This window comes from Syngnathus leptorhynchus, chromosome 7, assembly GCF_054491065.1.
Source record: "Syngnathus leptorhynchus isolate UIUO chromosome 7, UIUO_Slep, whole genome shotgun sequence".
Classification (NCBI taxonomy): domain Eukaryota; kingdom Metazoa; phylum Chordata; class Actinopteri; order Syngnathiformes; family Syngnathidae; genus Syngnathus; species Syngnathus leptorhynchus.
In genome coordinates, this window is record NC_141201.1 from 5,070,199 (window position 1) to 5,096,638 (window position 26,440).

At 39.9% G+C, this 26,440-nt stretch overlaps 2 protein-coding genes across 4 annotated transcripts in view; both read right to left on the reverse strand.

Moving 5' to 3' along the window:
* Window positions 1-11,749: 11,749 nt before the first annotated feature.
* On the reverse strand, window positions 11,750-18,292 carry scn3b (sodium channel, voltage-gated, type III, beta). 3 transcript variants are annotated; one of them, XR_015066676.1, is made up of 6 exons: window positions 18,019-18,292; window positions 17,634-17,844; window positions 16,251-16,429; window positions 15,938-16,166; window positions 13,668-13,802; window positions 11,750-12,497 (listed from the first exon to the last, which is right to left on the reverse strand). XR_015066676.1 is itself a non-coding variant. In XM_085916401.1 (6 exons), exons 2-6 carry the CDS (start codon window positions 17,686-17,688, stop codon window positions 12,491-12,493), a joined length of 609 nt encoding a protein of 202 aa, XP_085772527.1. In that variant the 5' UTR covers window positions 17,689-17,844; window positions 18,019-18,290; the 3' UTR covers window positions 11,754-12,490. The 3 variants fall into 3 exon arrangements, 2 of the variants coding, with proteins under 2 accessions (XP_085772527.1, XP_085772528.1); XM_085916401.1 differs by having other exon boundaries at window positions 11,754-12,497; window positions 13,668-13,806; window positions 18,019-18,290; XM_085916402.1 differs by having other exon boundaries at window positions 11,754-12,497; window positions 13,668-13,806; window positions 17,634-17,882; window positions 18,019-18,290.
* A 1,741-nt stretch (window positions 18,293-20,033) lies between these two features.
* The window catches only part of LOC147054323 (uncharacterized), a 38,265-nt gene continuing 31,858 nt past the window's right edge, over window positions 20,034-26,440 (reverse strand). Inside the window, 17 exon segments of the mRNA XM_085916396.1 lie at window positions 20,034-20,833; window positions 20,968-21,087; window positions 21,153-21,181; window positions 22,389-22,468; window positions 22,536-22,609; window positions 22,686-22,783; window positions 22,946-23,281; window positions 23,366-23,512; window positions 23,950-23,998; window positions 24,089-24,252; window positions 24,398-24,515; window positions 24,606-24,766; window positions 25,328-25,401; window positions 25,472-25,634; window positions 25,702-25,913; window positions 25,991-26,117; window positions 26,264-26,413. Of these exon segments, the coding sequence (XP_085772522.1) occupies window positions 20,621-20,833; window positions 20,968-21,087; window positions 21,153-21,181; window positions 22,389-22,468; window positions 22,536-22,609; window positions 22,686-22,783; window positions 22,946-23,281; window positions 23,366-23,512; window positions 23,950-23,998; window positions 24,089-24,252; window positions 24,398-24,515; window positions 24,606-24,766; window positions 25,328-25,401; window positions 25,472-25,634; window positions 25,702-25,913; window positions 25,991-26,117; window positions 26,264-26,413 (2,315 nt within the window). The 3' untranslated portion in view covers window positions 20,034-20,620.

The following is a 26,440-nucleotide window of genomic DNA, read 5'->3' on the forward strand; positions in this document are numbered from 1 at the left end:
GTCTGCTCGTGCAAACGCTAACTTAAATATTCAAGGAGAAAATGCACGTCAGTTTTACAGCCACAAATGTATCCCATCTGCTGAGGGATAATGCCCGAGGGAAGAAATAGCTGCAAGTCACTTTGAGATTGTAGAAATTCCGTTGCGGTGTATTGTGTCATTTTGTCGACAGACGTGAACTCATGCAACATTTCCCCAAACCTTAAATATTTAATAGGAACATGTTAATGGAGACATGCTAATGCAAATGAAACATTAGCCGAAAACAAGCGCAAAAGACAGACTCATTTTCTTTCGTGTTCTTCCGTAAGCTGTAACGGCTGAAGGACAAATTTGGTGAATCGATATGACTCATCAAGACACACACTTTGAGTGACATTTGTTCAAAAGGTTTCATCTTCCTTATGCCAACAGACCTTTTTAAGTCAACATCAGATTGCTTGCACTTTCTTTCTCAAGTTCTCATCACTTCTCAAGATTTCTGTGTGAATTTAACTTGAATCTTCATCAACTTTTTAAACTTTTTGTCTCCAATTTACCAATTTGCTCCTCAAATAAAATCACAGATGAGCAAAAGTGCTAAGTTAATGGATAATAAACAGCAAGCAGGACATGAGAAATGTTTATATTTATGTGGTATTACTTTGATCAATAATAAAACATTTTAGCTTATTTTAGCTTCTGTTAGTTTTCAAAACCAAATACAGGTTGTGACGTAGCATTTAAAAGGTGATTTAGAGCAAGAAATATCCACAGGGAGCCAAAACTAAAGAAATTGGGACAGAGAATGTCTGGTAATGAAGGCAGTGGGTAGCAGAAGGTTAAGGATCTTTATTTTAAAGGAAGAGAAGGCGTATAATTGGAAGCCAGCCAAGTGCTGTGAAAGACGCTCTATGATGTGATCATTAGCCCGAGTGAGGATCTTTCTCTCCCGAGTCAGGTGGAGACGAGAGCGGGAAGGACAATGAGCCCGACATGGCCATGGAGGCCAAAAGGGGGAAGAAAAGGTTGCAGTTGGTATGGCAGGACGGCGGAAAATAAAGAGAGGCAGGAGTGCACGCCAAGAATATTTCGATTCATCTCGGGAATCCTTCTGACACATCAGCCGTGGAGTCAAGTTAGCGTTTCAATTTATCAATGTCAAGAAGAGCAGTTGGGAGTACGTTGTGCTGGAATATTGAGCAGGATGAGAAATGAGCTAAGGGGTGGAAGGTGAAGTCAGCTTCACTTGTGAGAAGAGCAACATATAATCAGGCAGGAAAAAAAAAGGAAGACCCCCACACATGGGGCAGCACCAAAGTCAAATGTTTCGTGTTCCATTTCCCAAATTCCCGCAGAGGATTCTTTTAAAAACTGCCAGCTTTATTTTTTGGGGTTAGTTGGAATTAGCCCTAAAACTGCCGTGAAAGAGAAACATTTTAGTTTGCTCTGGGCCTCCCTTTACAGTTGTCAAATGTAATTTGCTGTGAAGCCATGTTGGGGAATATAAATCAAGCGTAGTAAACAAGTACTTGTTGACAAGCAAAGTTAGTTGGATATAAACATCTTGGGAAAAAAGTGGCACCATTTTTTATTATTATTCTGCTAAGTGGCACCAATTGGATGAGTCATGGCAGGAAAAAAAACAGAGGGGAAATGAACAAAAATATCCTCGATGAATAAAAACAGATTAAACCTTGTATTTATAAATAAATGGATAACTTTGTTGTCTTCTGGGTCAGGTTATTAATTATTTAATTACTTTGTGATTTTTTTTAAATTGTGGTTCCCTTTAATTGCCGAATTAAATGTTCAAACTGGGCATAATGGTTTAAAGTTTTTTTTTTAAGTACATTTGTTAAGTACAGTTCAGTTATATTTAACTTTATTGATTGATTCAGGAAGTTATTTGTTTCCCTGTTTCCTAAAACTATGGTAGTGTCAAAAAAAATGTTGATTCAGTTCAACAAATTCACACCGCGTCTCCTATTTTTACAAAAGAAGAGGCGAGGTTGCCATGGCAATTACAGGGCCACAATTCTCCCGAATATTAGATAGTCTGACATCCAAAATGAGTTTCCCGCTCGTGACACATGCGGGCGTGTCATTGTATGAGTTACAGATGGCGATGACGCCATACTGATGGAAGACTTTGTAGCGTGAACGCTCATGCAATCGCGGGCGAAAAATACCTGTTGGCTTGATTCATTGTCATCCCCACTCCCACGCCGCCACCCTTTGCCCTTTTCCTGGCAGGCTAAACGTTCAGCGTCGCATCTTGCCGTCAGACCACAAGCGAACGCTCCTCCTCTAATTTGATTTGTTCGGAAAGGTCACTGCGGAAAATAATTGGTGGAGAATCTCTTAATTTATGTCGGTAATTATGAAACGCAAAAGGTGTGACCGGGAGCACCTGAGGAAAAATAATAATGGGGAAGCGCCAAATGAACCATTAAAACTATGGAAGTGTAAAAATCTCAACCCTGCGGCTACATCACAGAAAAGCGGACTTGCTATCGATCAAAGGTCATGCATCGATTTTTTTTTTTTCTTGACAGACACACACGGATGGAGCTACATACAATGTTTTTCTAAGGATATTTCAGGGAGTCCACAAAACCGTTTTCCCTACAAACCCTAAACAATTTTCAGAAAACAATAAAGATTCATTACATCTTCTGTACTGTACTGGTGTACATTTTGAAAAAAAAAAATCATGAAAAATCGTGAAATAGCCAAAAGTCTGCCTGGCACCTAGGGAAATATTTTTCTGGGGGAGGGCAGTGCCCTCCCAGCCCACCTTTTAGCTCTGCCAGTGTGCATTTCAATTGCAATGCTGATTTTGTCGAGCTGACTCACTCCCACTCATCAGCATCGCCCGGATTATCCATGACCCGAAAAGGAATCTTATTAACATAGAAAGTGTGGCAAAGGCGGAAAGTCTCCTTGCCGAAGGGTTAGCGTGTCAGTGTGTGTGTGTTTGGCGGTTCCTGGGTGATAGTTGTACATCCTCGGGCTTCTCGCAGACCACACTTGTGTTTTTCCATACACGGCGGCGTCAACTATGAGACACATGTCACATGGCCTTCTTCATTTTCTCTTGCCGTCTCCGCCCTTTGTTCACTTTTATCCCATCGTGTGCGTGCCTTTCACATGCCGTCATCAACGAGGACAAAGTCACCCTTTCCAACTTCAGTCGGACTCCTTTACTGTCATCATAACATTGAAATGAAAAAAAAAAAGATATGAGGGGGTCAATATCAAAGTGCCTTTGGTGTATGTATCATAAGAACGGCAACAAAACAGATCTATCTGTTTCATGTTTTGCGGTAATGGTGACTGGATGCAGCATAATGAGGACAAGCAGTATCGGAAATGGATTTGTTGATGTCGAGGAATGCAATGTTCCTCGAGAACAGATGTCATTTTGAAAAGCACATGCTTGTGAATTGTAATTATTTTTGTCTTGACAAATTTGAGCAACCATTTATTCTGCATTTCCACCTTCCCCATCGCTATTGACTTTCAAACAAAAAGGAAGAAAATATGAAGTCACATTTGTTGACTATTTTTCCATCTGGCAAATGTACTCTTAAAAAAAAAATACTGGGTTCGCTATTTCATTTGGGTTCCTATCAACCAAGTATTTTAAGATTTTTTATAATATTAAGTCCTTATGTTCAGTGTCAGCATTTTCCTATTATGCTAATGAGATATTAAAATTAGCAGCGTCTTGATTGGGCTTTTGCGTCCAAACGGATGAAAAAAGTTGGAGTGAATCGCCAAAAGTGTCACTAAAACAGCCACTAAGAGTCTGCCAGAGGATGACTCATGCCAATTCAAACTTGAAAGAGGGGAAACGATGATGCGAAGATGGGCCGGGAATAAAGAAGAAACAATTATGGAGGCTGGCGTGGGGCCATGAATACAACCAAGACCACAAAAACCGAATAAGCAAGAATCCTGCTGTCGAAAAAACAGCAGGGGAATGCGTTGAGCTTAAATCGAGTCATTTATTTCAACATTGTCTCTGTTGCAAACAAAACATTGCGCGTGATGCTACACTGGGATGTGTGGTATCAAACAGCATTGTGGCTCCAAACTAGCTTTGCTTATGTAAACAAACTTCACAGACAGCTTCCAGCACTTTTAAAATATTCATTGCTGTGTGCGTGTTTTTTTTTTTTTTTTTTTTAAGTGTACTGCAAGCCACCAGTGGCTCATCTGTGATTTTGGCTGCTCTCCTAACTTGTCATGGTGTGATAGCAGTACATGACCAGCGTTGGTTTTAGAGTGATACAGGAAATATTTGAGTGTAGGGAAATGATTGGCGAGTTGCCTTCACTAAAGGTGCTGTTCACTGTCACACTGTAGAGGCTTCACAACCTTCACAATCAATTAATGTCTCACTTTGTAGCCAAGAGGTGAGCAGGAGCGTCTCTACAGGCTTCAAGGGCACATGGTGGACCAGAGCAGGTTTTTAAATATTTATTATAGTGAGAATCCAGTAAGATTTTTTTTTACTTCTTTAAAAAACGATTCATGATTGCAATAATGTTTTGAAAAAATATATCCATCCGTTTATATTTTATGCCTCAGTCCTTGGTGTATTTCTTTTCTTTGTCCGTTTATGACCCTTTTTTTCTTGTCATAATTGTTTAAACGCCTATATGTGCTTTCAAAAAATTAATCCCGGGTTCTAATATAATAAAGTGAACCTTAGTGAAGAAGAGAGAGAGTGTCTGGCAAGGAGCAAGAACCCAATTAAGTCAAGAAAATTGTTTTTGTTTTTTTTAGGAAAATACAAGTAGGAGGGACATGTTAGATGAATTTTAACACAAATCTTTCTGTCTAGTTTTCTTAAAAAACGCTATCGGCCAATCACAACACTGAGCTCAAAAGTAAACGAAATAAACATTGGCAGTTCATCTGAACAGCTTACATTTAAGGATTTTGTACTGAGCTGGCAGTGAATGAGTTGATCCTGTAAGCTGGAGCTTATCCCAGCTAACTTTTTAAACACCTCTTGTTTATTTTGACATTCAAGTTCTTGTGAAAGAAAAGTACTGACACAATGAAAAAGTTGGACATGTCAGAATTTCTGCTTGTATAAGGACTGTGAAATTCTGTGAAGCACTATAGTGGAATAAAAGAAGCCACATAAATGAAAATGCGTGCATAAAAGCACTAAGAGGAGAGAGAGATGGAAAAATAGCAATTTGCCGTAATGCTCATTTGAGGGCATTGATTGAATGGCTGTAGGTTGCTCTATACAGAATGATTGCTTGTTAGTGCTTCTTCTTTGGGGTACAAACGAACTGATTCCAACTAATTATTTACGACAAGTTGAAATGCAGGCGAACTTTAGGGCTTGCTTTTATAACAATGAGTGTTTCCAGGTTGGTGATTTATTTATTTACTTTTTCATATAAAAAAATAAAATAAATAAATAAATAAAAATTCTAAAAAATTCTAAAAATGGAGTTGTATGTGAAAATTTAAAACAATTATCAGTTGTCTTGATAACATACGTGCGACATATTTGCTTATCTGTTTTTAGTGAATGGCCCAATTTCATTCACGTGATCAAGCCTACTCCACATGCAGCTAGGCCAATGATGAGTCCGGCTTTTGTTGCCATGACAACCGGTGATGGAGCCTGAACTTTGCTACGAGGTTTCAATGGCTGCCTCTCATTTTGCTGGCAAGTGGCTGCATAGCTATCTATCTTTCTATCAATCTATCAATCTCTCTTTGTATCTCTCTCTCGCTCGCTCTCTATTTCTCTCAGCAGGAACTGTCATGTACTTTAAACTAGTCGATGTGAATCACGCCTTTCTTTTAATATTGTAAGATAATGGACTCGGAACAAATGCGACATATTTTGCTGCTGAGAATATGGCACACATCTATAATAATTTTAAATTGATCACACAGCTTTTGAAATGTCAGCAGAAATGAGGAGAACAGTCACATAAGTGAGGCTGTTACAGAATGCCAAACAGATATATGTTGCCAGGCGACGAGAGGAGATAAGCATCACCTTTAGCCCCCCCCCCCACCTCCCCTCACCCTTCTTCTTGATCATGCCGTGATGTTGAACTCGGCCGCTCGGCCATCTTGCTGACCCCCTCTGTTGACTCTGCACGACTGTTAGCAATCGAGAGGAAATTATTATAACCATTTTCTTAAGCGGTACTTTTGAAATAAGATGATTTTTTTTGACTTTTTTTTTTCTATCATACAACTTTACTGTCATCATTTTATGACTTCACTTTTACCTTTTTTTTTTTTTTTTTTCAGCATGGCCTTGATAAGACTCCTTGATATGTGTGTGGACGTCCTTGCTGTGAGCTTGAGGACAAAATGTAGGTTCACCAGTTGATTTGTTTTGCTCTTCTGGGAGTGATTGAAACAATGAGAAAGAATGGACACAGTGGACAAATTAGCTTTCCTCTTTTTAGGTGGCTATACTCTGTGTGCTTTTAAGACATTTGTGGAAAATGCGCTGCTATGTGTCACACTCAAACATTTTTTTTGGTTGTTTTTATGGTTTACATTCAAGTTAACTGGTTCCACTTTCAGTGTCATTCAGTGCTCGCCAGTCAAGGCCCGCTTTTCAATGCAAATAAAATATTTGTCTATCTCACGGTGCTGCACAATAGTCGACGAGATTCAGCTCAAGTGAGATCAAATTCACTTGATTAAATGATTTTTTATGGCGCAGTGCAGATCAAATTCACCGGGTGAAGTAAATTTCATCTGCACTGCGGAGAGGTGCGACACCCTGTTGACGGGAATGGGACGCTTGTGGCGACAGTCTGGGTTCAACTACGAGGTCTACGTCTTTGGAGACCACTTTCAGGTCTTAGTGATAGTCATAAATGTCACTCTTTTTATCGCCTCTTTTTTTCAACATTTTCCCACTATAATGTTACTGACTTAGTAAAAATGACTGTGCACCATAATTAAAAGTTAAATACAACTGAACTGTACCTTAAATGTACTTTACTTTTTGTGATGTTTTAATGTACTACTTGTACCACGCTATCAGAACTACGATGAACTACTACATTTAAGCAATAAACAGTCATGTGAATTCAAAGAAATATATTTAAATATATTTAAATAAATATATTTCTAAATATATGTATATAATATGTATGTAATTAATTCAGTTATCAATTAATTTGATAATAATAATAATAATATAATGTTCAAATATTTCAATATGTTTCAGCATGATCAATGATAATTAATACGTCCATAGATTCCGCATCATAGTCTCAAGGGGATGGACATTGACGTTTGTTGGAAGGATGAAATGATTTTCTCTCCAGGCTACCTTTACCGTCTATTATTTTAAAAACAAAAAGTAGCTCCTTTGTTCAGAGCGCCTTTTGTTTACAGGCCTTTGACCAGCAAATCAGCCTTTCCCACCAGTGGCCCCGCAAAAAAAAAAAGAGCATTGTCCTGGCTGTTGTTTTGCTATCGATCTAGTGTGGTCATTACACACCTCTCCAAACGATCAGTTAAGCCACAGACAATACTCGCATTCATCTCTGTCAGCTTGAAGGCTTAATCGGAACAAATTTAAGATGTGGTATTATGTATGCAAATATTACAAAGTACTCACAAAAATAATCTGGGATTTCAAATAACTAAAGGATCAAAACTGCGCTCAAAGCGTTTCCTTTGGTTTAATTGATCCCAGAGGGTTTTTTTCCGGCGGGAAGTTTTGGCTTCTTCAAAGAATTCATTGTTGAAATTGGACTCTACCTTGCTCATCAGTTTTTAAACTCTACAAGCAAAGAAGTTTCATTTCTTTGTTTAAATCATGCTCGTGGTGGACTAAGACTAAAACAGTGCTATATTAGCATTTCAAACCTTATACATGCACTCACTTATAAGTGCGGGATTACATTTAAAGCCAGCAAATATCAAAATATGATCAACCATCTGCCACCTTGGCTGCTGCGCAAAAGCAGTGAAGCTTTTCAAAAATCTGGCAAAAGCTCCCTTTTCGTTTCCTTTCAGATCTCCACAGGATGCTTATTAGAGATCCACAGAGCGCCACTACCGCTGTCATCAATCTCAGCGATGTTTCTTCATCACCTTCCCCCTTCCCACAGGAAACCGTGCCGCGACCGGTATGATAAACGTTGCTCTAATCAACGACCTCCTTGCGAATGGAAAAAAAAAAAAAAGACCGGGTGTGTGCAGAGGCCGGTATGAATCCAATGCCATGTTGTGCACTGTGTCATCTTATTGTGTGCAGTGCATCAGGTGCGGTTTAACACTTGCCTGGCAGCCAGGTGTTCATTTCACTAACAATAGAGCGAGCGCGTCATTGTGCCGTGCGTGGCGCCAGCTTCACCCTCATTCGCAAATGAGAGCGCAGTCTGACTTGTAAATGCTCTTTTTATTTAAGGCATGCTCTTTGTTTTGCTAATCAAAGATGCCTCTTGTTTGAAATGCAAGAGAGCGTGGATTAGAAAGGTGGGAGATGCGAACCCAGGAGGGAGCTGAGCTTGGCCCGTGGTTGAAGGGGGGTTCTTTCTTTTTTTTTTTTTTTGTCCTGTTTGGATAAGAAGCACGGCTTTGGGTGCACTTTGGTGTGCGATGATGATTATAAATAATTTAAAACAGATTTAGATTGGGAAATATAGTCACATGATCAAATGTTTGTAGGCCTTTGGAAGAAAGTGTTGCTCGGAGCCCCGATTTGCAAATAACACAATAAAAAATACATGATGGCGTCGCTTTTGTTCTACAAGCTTTGTTTTAGTGTTTTTCACCTCCTTGTACTTGTATGCAAATGATGTCAAGTGACACCTTTATCAGATGTCATTTAATATTCTTCAGAACACTCTAGAATAATTGCATACATTGTGTCTTTGCAAAAGTCCCGTGGAGCTGCTTCAAAGTTAAAGCGGAGGACGGGTCTTTGAAAAATAAAAAAAATAAAAAAATAAAAACACCAGCGATGTGTTGTTGTGCTAGCTGGATTGTGATTCCATCACAAAGCGACTCTGAATAATGCATGAGTCAAAAGAACAAGGGGAGATATGAAGAAATAATTGTATTTAAATCACGCGCTTAACTCGTCGAAAAATGTAATATTTTAAAAAACACTCATTCCCTTTGTTTAGCGGGGAAGAAGAAGCCGATTGGAGATGACAATTAGCCACAGGAAAATAGCATTTGGACTGATGTGCACAAGATATTTAGCCTTCATCAAACTATGACACAACCATTTGTCACACTTCGAAATTGGCCGGCCTTCCAAATAAGCTTCTTACATAATTTGAAATCCATGCAAAGTCATCACTTTGGTGTTCTATGTCCAGAGAACCGTTTAAAGATAAATCTACATATTCCAAGAATTAATTAACTTTTTTTTTTCTTTTTGCAAATCAACGTAATAACAGCAATGCCCTTTATAGAGGCATAGAATGTGCAAAGATGTATGATTAGGATACAGAATAGAAAGTAATACAATCGGTTATCTACTAATGCCGCGCCTAAGGCTGAACGCGACTGAACTGAACAATCGGCCCCCAAAAAATACAGTCAGCGACTTATAACTGCAAACCCGCCGATCGACCCTCACTTACATAATCAACTTGCTGCTCTAGTCTCACTATCTCAAAATGCTAAAGTCGAGCATGACGGTGTGAATACAAATTTTAAATCAAGCCGCAAATACGTTGCAAGAGTAGGAAAAGTGAGAGTGATAACAACCGCTACCTTTTTAAGGAGGTTAACTGATCCGTGTACTGTACATAATAAATGAGGTCACGCTTGGAAAAGCACTCGACTGGAGTTCACTCAGAGACAATTATGAAGTTCAATCAACGACACCTTTGGAAAATGTCACCGTGTGTTCCAGTGGTAGAATGTTATCATCAAGCATTGCCACTGCTTTGGATCTGGATGTTCTATAGGTGGGAAGGTTTTCGAACTCTAATGAAGGGGGGCGGGGCTTTGATTAATTGTTAAAGATGTTTCAGTGAGGCATCGGGGACATCATTCAAGATTTCCCCTCACGCAAGACAAACAGAATTACTTGTCAATTTAAAATGAGCACTTAACTGTGCCTTCTGATAGCTTTGTGGTACATGACTGTTTTATACTGCCCCTAGTGGCCAATTTCTTTCTTTCAAACGGCATTAAAAGGAACAGAAAGACTAAAAATCAAGTGCGGAAAAATAAATCAAGAAATAAACCCAAATATATAAAGATAAATACATGGCATGTCAGGAGTAACATACTGAAGTGAATACAGATATTACTGAGTCACAAAAAAAAACTAAATTTAGTCAGACTTTGATTTGCAGAAGAAGTGGTTAACAAGTTACATCCTAGCCAGACGAAGCAAACCAAAGCATCATATTGACACACTTTGCATTTTATCAATAAGTCTATCATAACACTTAAATGCTACAAACGCTAGACGCCAGCTCCGGGAAAGTGACTATTGATCCACTAAGGCGCATCTGGCCGCAGACAACATTCCGCATCATCTCGGCTGCGACATCCCGGACCGTGTGTCTTATCAACGTGGCCCCCGAAGAGGCGGGACTCGATAAATCAATGGCGGCAAACGTGAAATGAGCATTCAGTGATGACTGAAGAACCATCACAAGTTTTTGATGACATATTTGATGTCACTTTACACTAGAGGGAGACAAAGACCCTTCGTGGATGGGCAGGTGTCACATGAAGATGTGATTTTTTTTTTTTTAGCTCTAGGTTATCTTTATGGCCTTTCGCTTTTTTTCTCAGTGTGATATCGATTCAGGCACATGTGGCGTGATTACATGAGGGGGGGGAAAAAAGTATCCAAATGAAGGTGTTTATAGTCATGGCCTGTCTGAGTGGCTGATGTGATAGGACTTCAAATATTTGCCAGCAGCAGAGGCCGTCTGCTTTAATCCAAATGTATTTTGGTACGTATGTGGGCCACATTACCGGGCTGTATCCTCGGGGATATAAACGGCAACACGAAAGGGAAGAAGCATGTCGGGAGAAAAAGGACAGACGAGGACTCTGAACTACCGCTTTACGAGATGTGTTGCGCAATCAATAACCAATTTATATGAAGCTGATGGATGGATAAAGTTCGCACCAGTGATATTACCAGTTCACCGCCCGGACTATATATTATCTGACCTCGGGAGTTTTGGAGGACACTTTAGTCACGTGATTACGCCTTGATAAAGGTATAGCTTGGTCGCCATGACAACAGCTGCTCATGGGCTTTGGAACAGAGCAACCTACATTTCCTGCATTTTAACCTCTTTGTACTTTCTTTTCAGTTCACTATCCTGCAAGCTTTTGTTTCCTTTTTGTAAAGTCGAAAGCTTTAGTGAGGGCTTATTGTGCAGTGTTGTGTTGAGCCAGCGTACTTGAAAAGCACCACAACAGCTATAAAGTTAAAAGTTAACACCATGTACGGCGAAACATCTGAAACACAGTATGAAAAAAACATGGCCGCCGACTAACTCAGCTATGTTGTTTTTCCTTCCCGGGGAAAAAAGCAGATATTTTCTGCTGACTCACTTGCAGACTGTAATTAAAAATGAAACACATTTTATCACGCAAATCCATGACAGCAAACATGCCAAATGTCTGACCTGACAATAGTATGAGAAAAATGTAGTGTTAGCATGCTAATGGTAGCTTAGTACCGCTAGGCTTGCTATTTTATTGAAGCTGTTGTCACAACTACGTACTTTTATAACCGCAAAAAAAAAAAGCCACATCGTGTATATGGTTTCCAATCACAATTGACGACAGATTTGGAATTTACTCAAACATTTGCAGAACAGGTGCAGCGCCAAATGACATTAAGTGCAAAATGTATCCAAAATATTATAAAGTAGTGATAAAGCCTTCACTGAATGTCAAACATCAGCAGCAACTGGCAAAGCAGTGCCTTTTAAGATCTCACTTCTTCATATGTATTAAAGATTTATACAGAGAGAATAAGAGGAAGAACTAAAAAGCTAGAGAAATACAGCAGAGAAAAGATAATAGTCATATATTTGTTCTTTATAGCGGTAATGCATGTCATAACAATAAAAAAAAAAGCAATGTAATTCTTCTTACAAAGGTATTAGCCAATACTAATAAAATCAGCCTCTCAGTATAATCTTATAAAATATTGTTGAATAAAATCCAGAGAACTACAGGCAATAAATAAAACGCTGAGTAGCAATAAAAGTGTGTTGACTTGATTGTACTGATTTCTAAAGGGTCTACATGACAGAGGCACTAAGCGGTATGAATAAGAGGCCCGAGTTCACATGAAGTGCAGCCGACTTTTTCCACGTGACATTCGACATCTCAACTTGTTTTACTGGCGTGGGCACTTGAGTTTAGCGTAGAAAGGTAAGAAACTGACATTTGTGGCTCTTCACAGGAAAACGGCATCGCGTTGGGGGGGTGAGAGATTCGCTTGGCAGGACTCTGGGAGCGCCGATCGTTATTTTCCCGTCATGGTCCTTCAATACCTGGCAAAGCAGAAGACAATCTTCTCAATTTGTGAAGCTTTGTTTAGATCGGTAATGGGGGGGGGGGGGGCACATGGAAGATGTTATTGGAAAGAAAAGGTTTGGGTTGACTTTTGGTTTATAAAGCACCTGACTGCTTTTGGGGATTCTATGCACTTCATTCTGTGGATCGTCACTATTGTGGAAACAGGAAATGCACATTGTCGCATTGTCTGCCAAAGGCCTTAATTGTAGTTAAAAAACAAAACAGGCTCGCATCTATTTGTTACAATTGTTCCGTTGCACAAATAAATTGCTTGTTTAACTGCCGTCGGTCTGGATCAACGGGCCCCCGTCAACACAATGGCCGTCTAGCGGGAGCCGACTACACAGGTGCCTTTGGGTTTTTGTAAGCGCTGACAAGGTGACGCAAATGCTCGGTCTCTGACAGAGCGGCGACGCAAAGATGGCGCTTCCAACAATAAAAAAAAGAGCATTCCGCAGAGATTTATGTGGCGCCGTCTGATATGTCTTGTAAAAAGATGGGTTACTGTTAGACGGGGGGCAACAAACAGATGTGAAGCGGACTCGATTACTTTGCTGTCCATCTGTCTGGCTGTTTTCTCGTCAGCTCTGTCAGGTTCTCTATGGTCTCTCTTTCTTGAAAATTCTTCACTTTCCAAGTGTTTGAAATGACTGATGCAATCCGCCGAAAGTCAGGCAGCAGTGACAACACCTACGTATCATGTTGCAATATGAGCAACCACCTTCATTGAGTCCCGGAGCGGGTACTCTGTCAAACGGGTGATTGTAATCCTATTAGTTCTTTTTTGTCCATTTACGTTATTTATGTCTTCCTGTCCGTTCTAAGAAAAAAACAAATTATTTTCACGTAATTCTATTTCAATGTCAATTTCTGATCACATATAGATGGACGGGATGTAAGAAACGTTTTTGAGGTGATCCTGGAACGGTTTAATGGCATTCCCATTCATTTCAATCCGGAAAGACGATTTGGATAACCAGGAACAAACATGTTCTTTACAAAGCAACATTGGCTGACATGAAAACACTATCAAAACATTATCAAACGCTCCAAATAACCCAACTTGATCACCGTCTTTTAAACTAAGCCCGAATGCGTCGCTCCTATCTCACTCACTACTTGTCATTCATCCCAGTGGGACTCACCCTGTGTCCTGCACCAGCTCGTCAGACTTGGAGATCTTGCGGTAGCAGTAAACCATCTCGACCAACAGCCAAAAGGTCAAGAAGACCAGCAGCAAGTACATCATGATCTCCGAGTAGAGGGCTGTGGCGTCCAGGCTGGCTGCGAGAGCACACAAACATGTTTTATTCAATACCTTTGGGTTGTTTTCTATTGCGAATCAAGCGGTACTTTTTATTCACAGATTTGAGGAGGATGTGCGCAACCCACAATAAACAAATCGGGGCATCATAAAGAAGACATGCTTTTGAGCATTGTTTTCAATATAATAGGTACTCCACTCAGTGGCTAATTTATTCGGCACACCTGCACAATGTAATGGAAATCAATACAAGAGATGTATAAAAAAAAATTCTGCCTTTACATAGACTATGTTACATTTTCAAAAGCAGACTTTTTTAAAAACATGTCTTGTATCACTTGTGCTACAAACAATACAACCTGTGAAGGTAAAGACGACTTGTGGAGATTTGAATAATCTTCATTTTTGATGGTTAAAAAACACTCCAATACAACAACAACAACATAAATACCTCCACAAGTTAGCCTTCAAAATATGAAATAAGATGAATTGTGTAAAATCACCGTGTCTTTCAGGCATGGGGAATATTTTAAGGTCATGTATGTGATAAGAGAAGCAATGTAAAGCACATTACACCTTAAATATCTGTCATTAATCCAACTTTTTAAACTCGCTATGGTAAATAATGGTGTAACTGAATACAAGGTGCCAAATTCCACAAAGCGATGTGAATCTGCAGCCTCGGCAAATAGCTCTATTATAGTCATATAATCCCTTGCATGGCAAAGTACACACTGGCGCAAACACACGCACACATTTGCACTGAGCTATATAATCCATTTGACAACAATGAACATCATTAGTGGAACATAAAACCGGGTCGTCATTATGTGCAGAACACGGGGGATTCTTCGTGGCATTTGATAACACAGAAGTGGGATATGAAGGAAAATGCTTCGATTAATTACCTATATATACTATATACTATACTATATATATATATACTAAACATAAGCAATGGAAGGTGGTGCCATGAAGAAAAACTGTTCCAAAATAGCAAAAATAATTTAAGATAAATTCAACTTAAACATTCTGTTCATTTTTCAAACGATAAACCTAACACACTAAATCGGGGAAACAATGTTGGCATCGGTGACGGCGAGTGTATGTATTGTAAACGAATGGCGTCATGGAAGCATTCAAATGCAAGTCAAAGATGCAGGAAGCAGAATACATTACCCCTTGCGAAAAGAAAGCAGACAAAAGGGCAGACAAGACAAAACAAAACACACAATTAATCCTTCAGAACACAGAGAGGGTGTACACTATGGTCATGATGATTTAGTTTCTGGTTTTGCCTTTTTAGGCATGATAGAATAGGTCACTGACTTTGGTGATAAAAAAAAAAGTCGTCTCGTAAGGAAATTTTTAATTGGAACTTGAAAGCGTACTAGCCAATCATTTTCAATTGCACTTATCTTCATTAGAGTCTATCCCAGCAGAGTTTGGGTACATCCTCCCCTGGATGCAAGCCAAGCGCAAGGCTCATTTAAGCGACGTTATCTACTCTACTCTGCTTGACATTTAGCCCTGTCTCCACTGGCAAATTTGCATGGCTCTTCTGTACTTTGCTAGCTTTTTGGCTACCTACACTAATGTGGTTCTAAAAAAGTAACCCGGTTCTGAAACGTGACGTAAATAATTTAGAGGCTAGTTATTAGTCCGAGATAATCAAGTTGAGGCTGCTCATTAAAAAAAAGCATTCTGAGAAAACAGCTGCCATCAAAGACAAATACAAACAAATACTTGCGCTTTTGCGGGGATGTCAACCTTAATATTACTTGAATTAACTAAATTAAAATAAAAAATAATGAATGGAAAAAAATGCTTTTAAAAGACAAACATCTTGCATTTATAAAATTCACTCACACTAGCCATAATACGTATATTGAAAATAACCTTTTTTTTTATTTTTATCAATTTAAATCACATATGTTGCATTTGACAAATACCGCAAATATATATTAAAACACTAAAACTGCAATTAAACAAACAAACAAATACATAAATGCTAATTAAAAGTGAATTTAAAAAGCTCAACTCAAACCGAAATTAATTGAAAATAATGAAAAATCTGAATGCCGGTTTCAAAATGAACCCACAAATCAGATTTTGAGCCATCACATTCTTGTGTCTGGCAATTAATCCCACCTTCCTCCTTCACGTTGAGCGTGATGTTCTTCAAAACATAAGATGACGGAGTGAAGGAGTCAAACTCGAACTGGCGAAGCACATGGCACTCATAGATGCCGCTGTCATTGTAGGTGACATTGACGATGCTGATGGAGAGGTCTTGCAGGTCCTGGCTGCCGTTCCACAACAGCCGGCCCTTGAACGGTCCATCCATCTCCATCGGAAAGTCTCCCTCATACTTGTATATCTAAGGAGGGCCGAAGAAGTAAGATGCTCTTGTTTTATAATCATCACTTGGATATGTAATACTGGACTGGGTGGAAGATCTTACGAGGGTTTTGTCAGGTGTGACACCTTCTTCCTTCTTGGTGATGTAATACCAATCCACATGGGTCTTGGCTTTCACCTCCTCACGTTTCATACAAGAGATACACGTCAACTTCATCATCTTTCCCAGAACCGCTTCCGTCCCCGAGGGGAGGTCTACGCACACTGGCTGGCTCAGGTGCACTGCGATGGAAGAAGAGCATATGATTAGCTTATCTGCTAACAACACACAAACAAAAGGAAATGAATCACAGCTTGTGGAAAGTCAGCCCCATGGATTTTTGGACATTGAGACAATTTTTAGCATTCCAGCTTTGTAAATAAAATAGTGTAAAATTACATATATTGTGTTTCTTCTAATAATTTATTAGTAAGATAAAGTATCACAACATAATGGTCCAGTCTTGCCTATGATCGATTCCTTGCAGCCTTTCAGTCTACACCGAATCCAATTTGGAGCAAATGGCAAAGCTCAGTAAGCATTAAAGTGACGTCCACTCAATTTTACAGCTCTGCGAGCACTGGGAAAAGGTTTGCCTCTCAGTACTTGATCACAAATCCAAGCTCATCCAGGCCAGTGAGCACTAATGATGGCCTCTGCACATTAGTATTTGCTTTAAGGGGAAGGACAATCGAGTGGGAGGTATGGGAGGAGAAGGGGGGAAAAAAATGTGACAGTCAAATTATAGGAGACAGGACCAAGTGGGAAGGATGCACTGAGAAGAATAAAAGAGATTATAAAAGACAAAGATGGATGTCTTCTAAGTGAAGCGTGGCAGCAGCAGCAGCCTGCCAGCTGGCCACATGGATGTCTCTAGTGTGACTGGGTAACGTTCTACTTATATAACCAAAGCCCCCACCCCCACCCCCCCTTTGCCCCACAGGCAGACTGTGACAACATTGATTCCATCATTTCTGTGGCAGTTCAGGGGACGACCGAAAGTGGTCAATTAAAGTGAGAATTTGAATGGGATTAAACTGAAGCTTGAGTTCAGTACCCAATCTGAATAAACACAGGTCTGTTTTAAGGCCTGTGAAGTTATCAAATGAAGTTAGCAAATTCATTATAGATGAAAATATAACATTTTTACTGCTGAAAATGGCTAAGTGAAGGTACATTTATTACATTACTGTTATCTTTGCCTTTTAATTTTGTTGAAAATATTTGAGTAATTTTAGGTTTAGTTATTTTATTAACCAAAGTAATCATTTGGGGTACCCAATCTTTATCGAGAAAAATGCTAAAAATCAAAATTCAAGCCAAAAAGATTTGCCTATTAATGGTGTCATCGGACAAGCTTTGAACTTCATTCAGATGTAACCGTTAAAAGGACTACAGCTAATCTACACATAAACACAACTAAGCAAACAAATGATTTAAACTCACCCCCAAAAAGCAAAAGGACCACAATTTGTAGATGAACTCTGGCTGGAGTTTGCATATTCAACTTTCTCTGTAGGTACTGCTGAAGATTGACTTTTTGGATCTTCCACACTTAACGAGGTCAGGAGTTCAGAGTTCTCAATGGGAGTTCAGGACCCAGGACAGCGCCACTCCTCGGCCAGGGTGCGCGCGCAGCTCACCTCCGTCCACGAGACTGTCAGTCAATCACAAACTTCAACTTTATGGCAGGAACTACAAAATAAATAAATAGACTTCATTCAGAAGCGAGGCTCGGACTTTAATACAAATCCATGCAATCGAGATTCCATACATATCGTAACTAATTAACTTCATCATTGCCTCCATTCGTTAGTTGAAACGTGCTCACCTGACGCGCTGACATCGTTTTCAAAATCAACGAGACGGGGAGCAGAAAAAGCGAAGGACCTGTGGATTCACTCTCAGATTTGTAATCCACGAGACGAAAAGCAATGACTCCACTTCTCTCTTCAGCACTCGAAAAATAGCAACGACGCTTCAAGTCGTTTCAAATCTATTTGCGCCATTAAAGGATGATTTGAGACATTCGCCTGTCTCTCTCTTTCCCACTCCCTTTTGTTTTCCAGTAGTCGCTCATGGGCACTGAGGCGCATGCGCGAGACTCCCACCTCCACCGTACGTAAATGTGCATCATGCACACACATTGCGTCGCCTTTAAGTCAGCTGTTTGCATGAGCGGGCAGACGGGTTGCACAACAGCAGAGTGGAATAGTTTCACTAAATATAGCACAACAAATGGACGCATTGTTAAAATGGTATTCGAACTGAAAAGTGATGCTTTCTATTGACTAGATCACCAAGCGTGACGTCAGCTGGGTCAATACCTCTTAAGTGCCGATGGTGCTCTCAATCACTCAGACATCATGGGAATGTAGTAAATATCAAAATATTCGATGTGGTTTTATTGTTCCATAAATTCAAATCAATTCAATTAAACATATTCTATTGTTATCATTTTGAACATTTTGCATGTTTCCCTGAAATTGGTGTCCAGTTACAAGCGTTACATATTGTAACATACCCGTAACATTGTTTGGTACCTCCGAATATACATTTCTGCTCATTTTTGCTTCGGTAAATATAGGCACTATTTGTGGGAAAATGGTAAGTATGATTGAATTTAATTACATTAGGTGTGGAAAATAATGTGGCCTGTAATTGTGCGGTGTTCTCATCAGGCACGTACAGACAATGATGATTCAATACCTAATGCATGTTTATATACTAAAGAACAGTCTCCCTTTTATCCTCGATGACTCAGAGACAGCAGATGTGGATTAAAGTGGTGTTTAACGTGATAATCTGTCAACTGTGTGACACAACACAGCGAGAGGGAAGATGAAGCGACGGTGAAGTATTCTCAGGGGGTGCAATGTTAGGAACGAATCGTTGAGTCTGTCAGATAATAGTTTGAGATGATGGGAGGTTTAGAAGCAGAAAAAAATATTGGGGATGCTTGTTGTCTATTTTTAGCCCTCATCTTTAAGTGAGAAGAAACCACTCTCGGGTTAGATTAGAGGAAGCAGTGGCACTCTGGGAAACGAAGGGGAGCCCTAAATAAGACAGGTTTGCTTTGAGCCATATCCTGGTGATACGGAAACCATAGCAACAGCCATGCGGCGCCATGGTGACCAGCAGAAGAGGCCTTCGCTAGGAGAATTCGAATAGTTTCTCCAAATTAGTTGATAATACATTTTAATATTTAAAATCCTCAGAGTACATTATTCTGGATGAACGGTTTTGCATTAGGCCTCTGAACCTAAACGTTTAATTTAAAATAAATATTTCTAGTCTAATTCATCGTGATTTGTTAGCGTGGCCCTAATACATAAATACAAAACCAAAAAGACATACACATGCTTCTTGTGAGCGCTAGCATCTAAAAATAACTATCCTGTGTGTCTAACTAAATAGAACAAGCATAGTTTCTAGAATACTACACAACAAAAGCTTGACGCACACACTAAGCTCCATTTCAGCAAAGTGTGGATGTGCTGATGCATTGCTGATGCAAACACCTCACTGCCACACTGCAACTAATCTGATTGATAAGACACACACACACACAGCCCCAGGCTCGGGCCAGTTTCCACTCAGGGGGTCGACTTGGCACTGAGCGACAAACACATACTGATAATAAGTGAAGACTAGCTCGGTCTGACCTTGTGATTTGGCACATAGACACCTTTTGTTCTATTATAAGAAGCCGTCCAGGGAACGTGTCATCGGAATGGCTAAATATACTGTACTTGGATAACATATTGGTGCCATTGAGGATTCTTTTCAACAAGGAGATGAATTATGAATTATACATGAACACATGCTGGTCATCGGCCATTACACAGAGGCGCGGGGCTCTTTTCGTGTCTAGTCGGATGAAGTTTATTGTCTTAATTAGAGTGTGCTAACGAACGGTCTGTCTAACATGTCAACTGGAGTGTTAGAAACCTGAGGTGGCAGTGCAGAGGGAATTGATTGGGTAGCGGTAAATATAACCCATGATAATCATGTATCAATTTGATTATATTAGGTAATGAAGAAATTATAATAAATAAATAAATAAATAAATAAACCTCAGGAGGTTCGTAAAACAATAAAAAAAATGACAAATCCCAAATTGTAAAAAAAAAATGGTGACAGGTGTGGACAATAAATTTCTGAAAAATCTAAACAACCAGTGTTTACTTCTTTAAGCAGCCGCATAAAAATTTGGGCTCACAAGGTCATCACATGCTTTCGTGTTTATATTCTAAACTGTGATTTGAACGATGCAGCACGTTTGGACTCTGTGGTATCTGTCAGCCCAGTAGCGTATCAAAGTTTCAACTCTATTGTGCTGATACGTGACTATCAAGGTCACTCTTATCAAGACCTCTGCCTCCGCCGGTTGCTGGCCTCGAGCGCGGCCAGCTGGAATACCGCAGGAGGAATCACAAATGTTCCGTGCCAGCGTAGCTTTCCGGAGGCGCCCGCTGAGTTGCGCCGCTGCACTCGTGCGTCTCGGCGCTGGACACGCTGCCTGGTCCCTGCCGCCCGATGCGCTCCAATGTGATTTGGAGCTCATCAAGGCGCTGAGATATGTAGCGTCTCTTCAAATCCAGCAGGAGTGTTCTATTACGGCTCAAGCTTGGCAGAACTGACCTCTGGTATGGGACAAAATCACCCAGCGTGTTACTCATGATGTGATTTCTTGTGTTGGTTGATAATGTAATCAGTGTTTTATATTTATTTAAAAATGAGTCGGGGAAACAAACACTTTCTAGCAACAGCTTCTTACCACAGACTGGTCTTCTTCCCCCTTTTCTGTCTTGCTCACGTGACCTCTGCTCTGCAGCTGCCTGCTGATTTCCAAGAAGGCTTCGTTCATACGATCTATCTCCTCTTCCACACAGGACGCCTTGAAAAGCAGCTTTTTTTTTTTAACGGGCTAAGAGAATGAAGATTATTTTGTGCCACACATACCTCCATTGGAGTCTCATTTGTTGGTAAAACTGCACAAAAAAAAGGGCATAAAATGCAACGTGGGAAGGCATAACAGTGATTTTTGGTCAATGTTTGATTGAATTCTACAAAAAGCACATTATGTTTTGCCGCGCAAGATATTGGACCATTCACCTGGAACTAGAAGTCTTTAAGCCGAAGCAAGGAGTGTGACTTCAGGGTCATTTCCTCATCCAAATATCAAATGGGGTCGCACTTTCCATTTGCAAATGGACGCGTTTATTTGTTTGAATGAGCCCATTATCATTATTCATGTGGGGAGATTGCAGATTTTTTTTTCTCACTGTCTTTGCCATGATGAGAGCGGTGCTTGACAAGGACCATTTTATTTTTTCAATTATTTTTTTAGGGTTGACGTTTTTAATTCCTGAATATTTAAGCTAGTGCTGTGTAGACGGTCAAAATGTTTCAGGGATGTCTTGTTTTAAAATCACCAATCGGGAAACAACTTTTCTAAAAATTTATTTATTTATAAGCATATTGGTGTCTATGGATTCATGCATCATTTGATAACTATAATAAAGATATATAAATAATTGGACGAGTGTGGTTTTCACAATCAATGCATATTCTTTGTTGATGAAAAGATATCAACCATGCAAGCTCATGAATGATTTTTTTTCCATTTCGTCTTCTTAAAGCTGTTTTCTATCATTTCAGATCCGTTGTAAATTGTTTTACGGTCCAATGCACACGTGTGTTGTTTACAAGGTAAACGGTCCCCGAACTCTAAAACAAACTGATTTGTGAACAATATGAATATGAACTATTTATATGTTTATGACCGACCGACTCAATTGGTGATCTTAATAAATTTCCCCGTGATTGCAATACTAAGCAATTTCCCAGGGGGTATAATTAAGGTATTTGTTTGAAAGTACAGCGGCTGAAAAGTTGACACCTCTGCCTGCTGTGAGGCTTGCGGAAGCCCAGAGGTGTGGAGGCGGAGACGCTTGGTTTGTTTGACTAATAACAGCAGGACACTTTTGTGCTGATGGAAACACTTTTACAAAATCAACATTATGTTCCAAACTCCTATATAATTGCTGCTTTAGGTTGTGATCATATATTCTCATTGAAACAAATGAAGAGGACAAGTATGCCCGCGTCAGCACAACAATAATTATTTAAGTGTGGTCATGCACTCAAATTTAAATATGCACTTTTTTTTTTCTTCTTTTGTGTGGAGGCTCTTACCTGTCTGTGTCTCCTCAGTTGTACTTAATGAGAGATTTGCAAAAAGCTGCTCTAACATAGGATGATTGTACTTCTCCGCTCTGAAAGGAGAAAATTCATTGCGTGAAATAAATGTGGAAATTCGACTCCACTTTTTTATTAGCTCACCTTGCGTCTAATAGATCAGTGAAATGCACTCCTTTGGGAACTCTGATGTTGATAAATTCTTCACTTAGTGCACCCTGGGGCTAGAGAAATTCATTGAGTCAAATGACGCCATATGGTATCAGTCGTGACATTAAAACATCAAATACGAACCTCTGCTGTGCTCTGTTTGAAAGATAGGCTGAATAGTTGAAGACTTAAAGCTGAGATTGCATCATGAAGAGCCTGCATGAAGCTCTGGGCATTGTTTCCTGGATTGAAAAAAAATAAAAAACGAGACATGATTTTTTTTTTTTGTCAAGTAAAATAAAGTTCAGAAATAGAAAAATACATTTAAAATGTGGTTTGGGAATAGAGAAATAAACGGCTTCCAAAGGCGATTAACTGACTTTTCAGTTTATCTTTACCATCACCTGACGCTACGTGCACCATGGATTGAAGAATGGTGGCGATAAACTGTCCCACGTGCTCGAGTTTAGCCTCGGACAGATAAAGAACTTGATGGCCGGCGTCAAAATAAAAGTCCCCCCTGCAATGTGCCAGCAGGCAATTATCGGAGCACGCTGGCAAAAGTGGGAGAGACTTGGTTAGCGTGAGAAGCACAGAAGAGGGCAACGGGAGGCTTTTCTCAAGCAGCTCCATCACCCGGCAGCCAAATAGGAAAACGGCCGAATGCGGAGGAGAGAGGCTGTCCAGCGCGGTTGGAATGAGTTGCACTTTGGGGTTTTCTTGGGATGTATGGCAAATTACTGTGGAAGCAGAGGAAATTAGAGTTTATTTGGGGATTTTTGAGAACCGGTTGGTTGCTTTGGGGGATTTGAGTGTTTGTTTACCATTGGGGAAAGATTGAATGGGATGAGATGGGGTGGGATTCTGGAGGGATTGGTGGATCTCTTGCAGGGTCTTGTACAAGGGAGATATGCTGACTAGTTTGGCGAGATCCACATCACTGAGACAAGGGGCAGTCGTATTTGAATGCACTAAGAAAAGAAATTGTAATTGACGGAAGAAGAAAATCGTACCAAAAAAATGAAGCATTTATTGAACACAATTTCTTTGCCATATTTCTAAGTATTAGTCTTTTTTTTTTGCAGATGGCAGAGAAAAAATGGGTTTGAATATTATTATGTTGTCTGTGTACATATGTTGCTGCACCATTTGTGTTCAAACATAGCTGTCATTTATATACCCAACTCATTAAGGTAGGGGACCTTCAAGTCAAATAAATACATAAAAATACACAATTTAATTCTTTTTATTTTAAGTTGACTTTTACGGTAGATTTGATCCATTTTTATTGAAACATTATGCATACACTGCAAATTTGCTCTTTGTTGTGATGTGAGCTGAGATAAATTAACTGCAAGAAAAAAAAAGAAATACTATTAATCAACTACTTTGAAGGTTTGTTACTTACTTGCATCATGGCAAAGTGCTTCCATTTGGGTCAAATCTATAGGTGAAACCTAGATATGAATATTAGGAATCAGTACTTTTATGAATGAGTTTCTCAGTAATTAAGTTAAAGGTTCAAATTGAACTATGGGATGTTGTACCAGTGTCGTCTCGGTACTGTTCTGAGCCTGTCGTTCATGTTCCTGACTGTGGCTGTGTAAGTGAAAGGTTTGATCCTGGGTCTGCCAAGTCTCTTGGTTCATCTTACATAAGAGTGTCTCCACAGATCTGAGAACAGCTTCCAGTAGTGCTGCGGATTCACCAACTGGTAAATACCAGAGATTAAATGAGATTAAAAAAATCTATTTATTTTAGCAAAATGAACATAAAAAAGAAATTAATCAAAATTTTAAAAAAATACATTCATCAAAATATAATGTATTTTACATGACTAGAATTTGTTTTCTTACCTTCATCATTGGTGTTTTTAACAGTCTTGTTATACGGGTTATCCTTCATAGCATTTTGAGATGCTAACAGTTGTTTTAGGATATGCAGCTTTTTACCATCCATCTTCTCAAACACATTCTTAAAAAAAAAACCAAAAGCAAGTATCACTTGAGAACACCAGACAGGCTTGACATTGTCAAAGTATCTGAAAGTGTTTGCTCATCTCACCTGTAGGGCATCCACCTGTTGATGAATGTTCCGGTAAAACTCCTGCGTATCTTTGCGATGCCGCGCCAACTGCGAAGCCACGTGAAGGTTTTGATCTTCCAGTTTGTCGTACAACGTCTTGACGTTAAACTCCTCCAAATCGCAGCGCCCTGATACCATTCCTACGTCGGAACAGCGCTTATCACGACTCGATTCACCTTATCTGCGCCCGCGTAATAACTCTCGACTTTGACAGGACGAGATGGCGCATGTAACGAATAATAACTACACAATTAAAATCACAAAGGGTAACGGAGAGATAGTAATACTAGCACAGTTCAATGTGATAATGGCCGTTGTGTTCTCTTATCATCAATCAAATAGGGGTGGGAGCTCTTAAATGTTGGCCGGTCACGCTCTGTGGACTTTTAATGCAGCCGGCGGACACTAAAATATGCTATAAAACTGCATGAATAATACAAAAGAACACAATGAGGAAACTTGAAGCTCGAGTCGATACGAGGTTACTGAACTGGTAGTGCCTTGCGGCCTTCATTACATTTGTTTTAGCCTTGCTATGACAACATCTAGCATAAGGTTTTTTTTGTTTTTTTTACAGGATTATAATATTTCGCAATGTTCAGAGACAGTTACAAATGTGTGCGACAAATTTATTTTCAAGATCCATTCAGCTTCCTACTCAGTATAGATCACATTTCGCCGACATTTAAATGCGAGCTTACCACCTTTGGAGATAGTTGGCTCCTCAGCCTCCGCGCCCTCTCCGACACCTCGACTACCTGGAGAGCCAGCGAGACTAAAGAGGACACAAATAAAAGTAATACAAATAGGGAATCTGTAGCTTTTCTTAAAATGGCATAATGTACCTGTCTTCACTGCACGGACAGTCCGCAGGACGCAGGGGTTCTCCGAGGCTGCGCCATTTGGGCTTTGTCTTCCACTGGGAGACCAGCTTGGCGTTGCTGGGCCAAAGAACCACAACTGTTGTGGTTACGACCACGACAACCACAAAGAGCAGACTCAGGAGGCCTGAACAGAGTGTGGATGTCACGTTGGACGATTATGTGACCAAAAAACAGCAGAGTTGGATACTGACCTGCGATTGTCCCCCAATCTGGTAGAAGGTTTAGTCGGTGTTTCTTGATGACTCCACACCTGATAAGCTGTGCCGGGGTCATGGCCTGGAAGGCCGGGGCCCGCGGGTCACATTCTGTCCCATCCTCACTCACCACTACCACCAAACTCCAATCTGGTACAGCGCTGTCCAGGAATACATATTTTCCCGCTTCCCAAAACGTATGGGCAAACCTGACAGGAGATCCAACAGCATGATGATCGGAAATATTGAAGTCCTGTACTCTGAAGTTATTCCGGCAGGGACTTACCATGTGTTATTCAGATTTGACTGCTTGATGAGTGTTTGCACACGTCTGAAGACCCCAAAGTCCCAGCTGGGATTACTGTTGAACAAGTGGTCTTTCTCGTAGAAGGGGAAGTGGCTGAGATTGCGATCTTATTGGTAGCCAATGAATTAGTACAGTCAAAATAAAATAAAATGAAATAAAATAGTTGCCTGTGTGGTTAATAGTTACTGTGGTTAATGGTTACCCAATGAATTAGTACAGTCAAAACAAAATAAAATTAAATTAAAGATTTACCTGTGTGGTTAATGGTTAGATGGAAAATGAGCATGTCACCAGTGGACAGACAAGCGACTGGATTTGGAATACGAGGAAGGACAGGCAAGTCGTCTTCATTATCACCTGTGGTTCTCTTTTTCCGTGTGGGAGCAAAGACATCTATTGATTCTAAGAACAGATAAATGAAGTCAGTAA

Bases quoted from the DNA above. Each gene is read 5' to 3' on its own strand.
- scn3b (XM_085916401.1), bottom strand. From the start codon at position 17,688: ATGCAAACTCCAGCCAGAGTTCATCTACAAATTGTGGTCCTTTTGCTT. The intron at 16,167-16,250 runs GTAAGATCTTCC...GGCCCTCCTTAG, and splicing joins TCACACCTGACAAAACCCTC to ATATACAAGTATGAGGGAGA. The intron at 13,807-15,937 runs GTGGGATTAATT...GTGCTCTCGCAG, and splicing joins GCTCAACGTGAAGGAGGAAG to CCAGCCTGGACGCCACAGCC.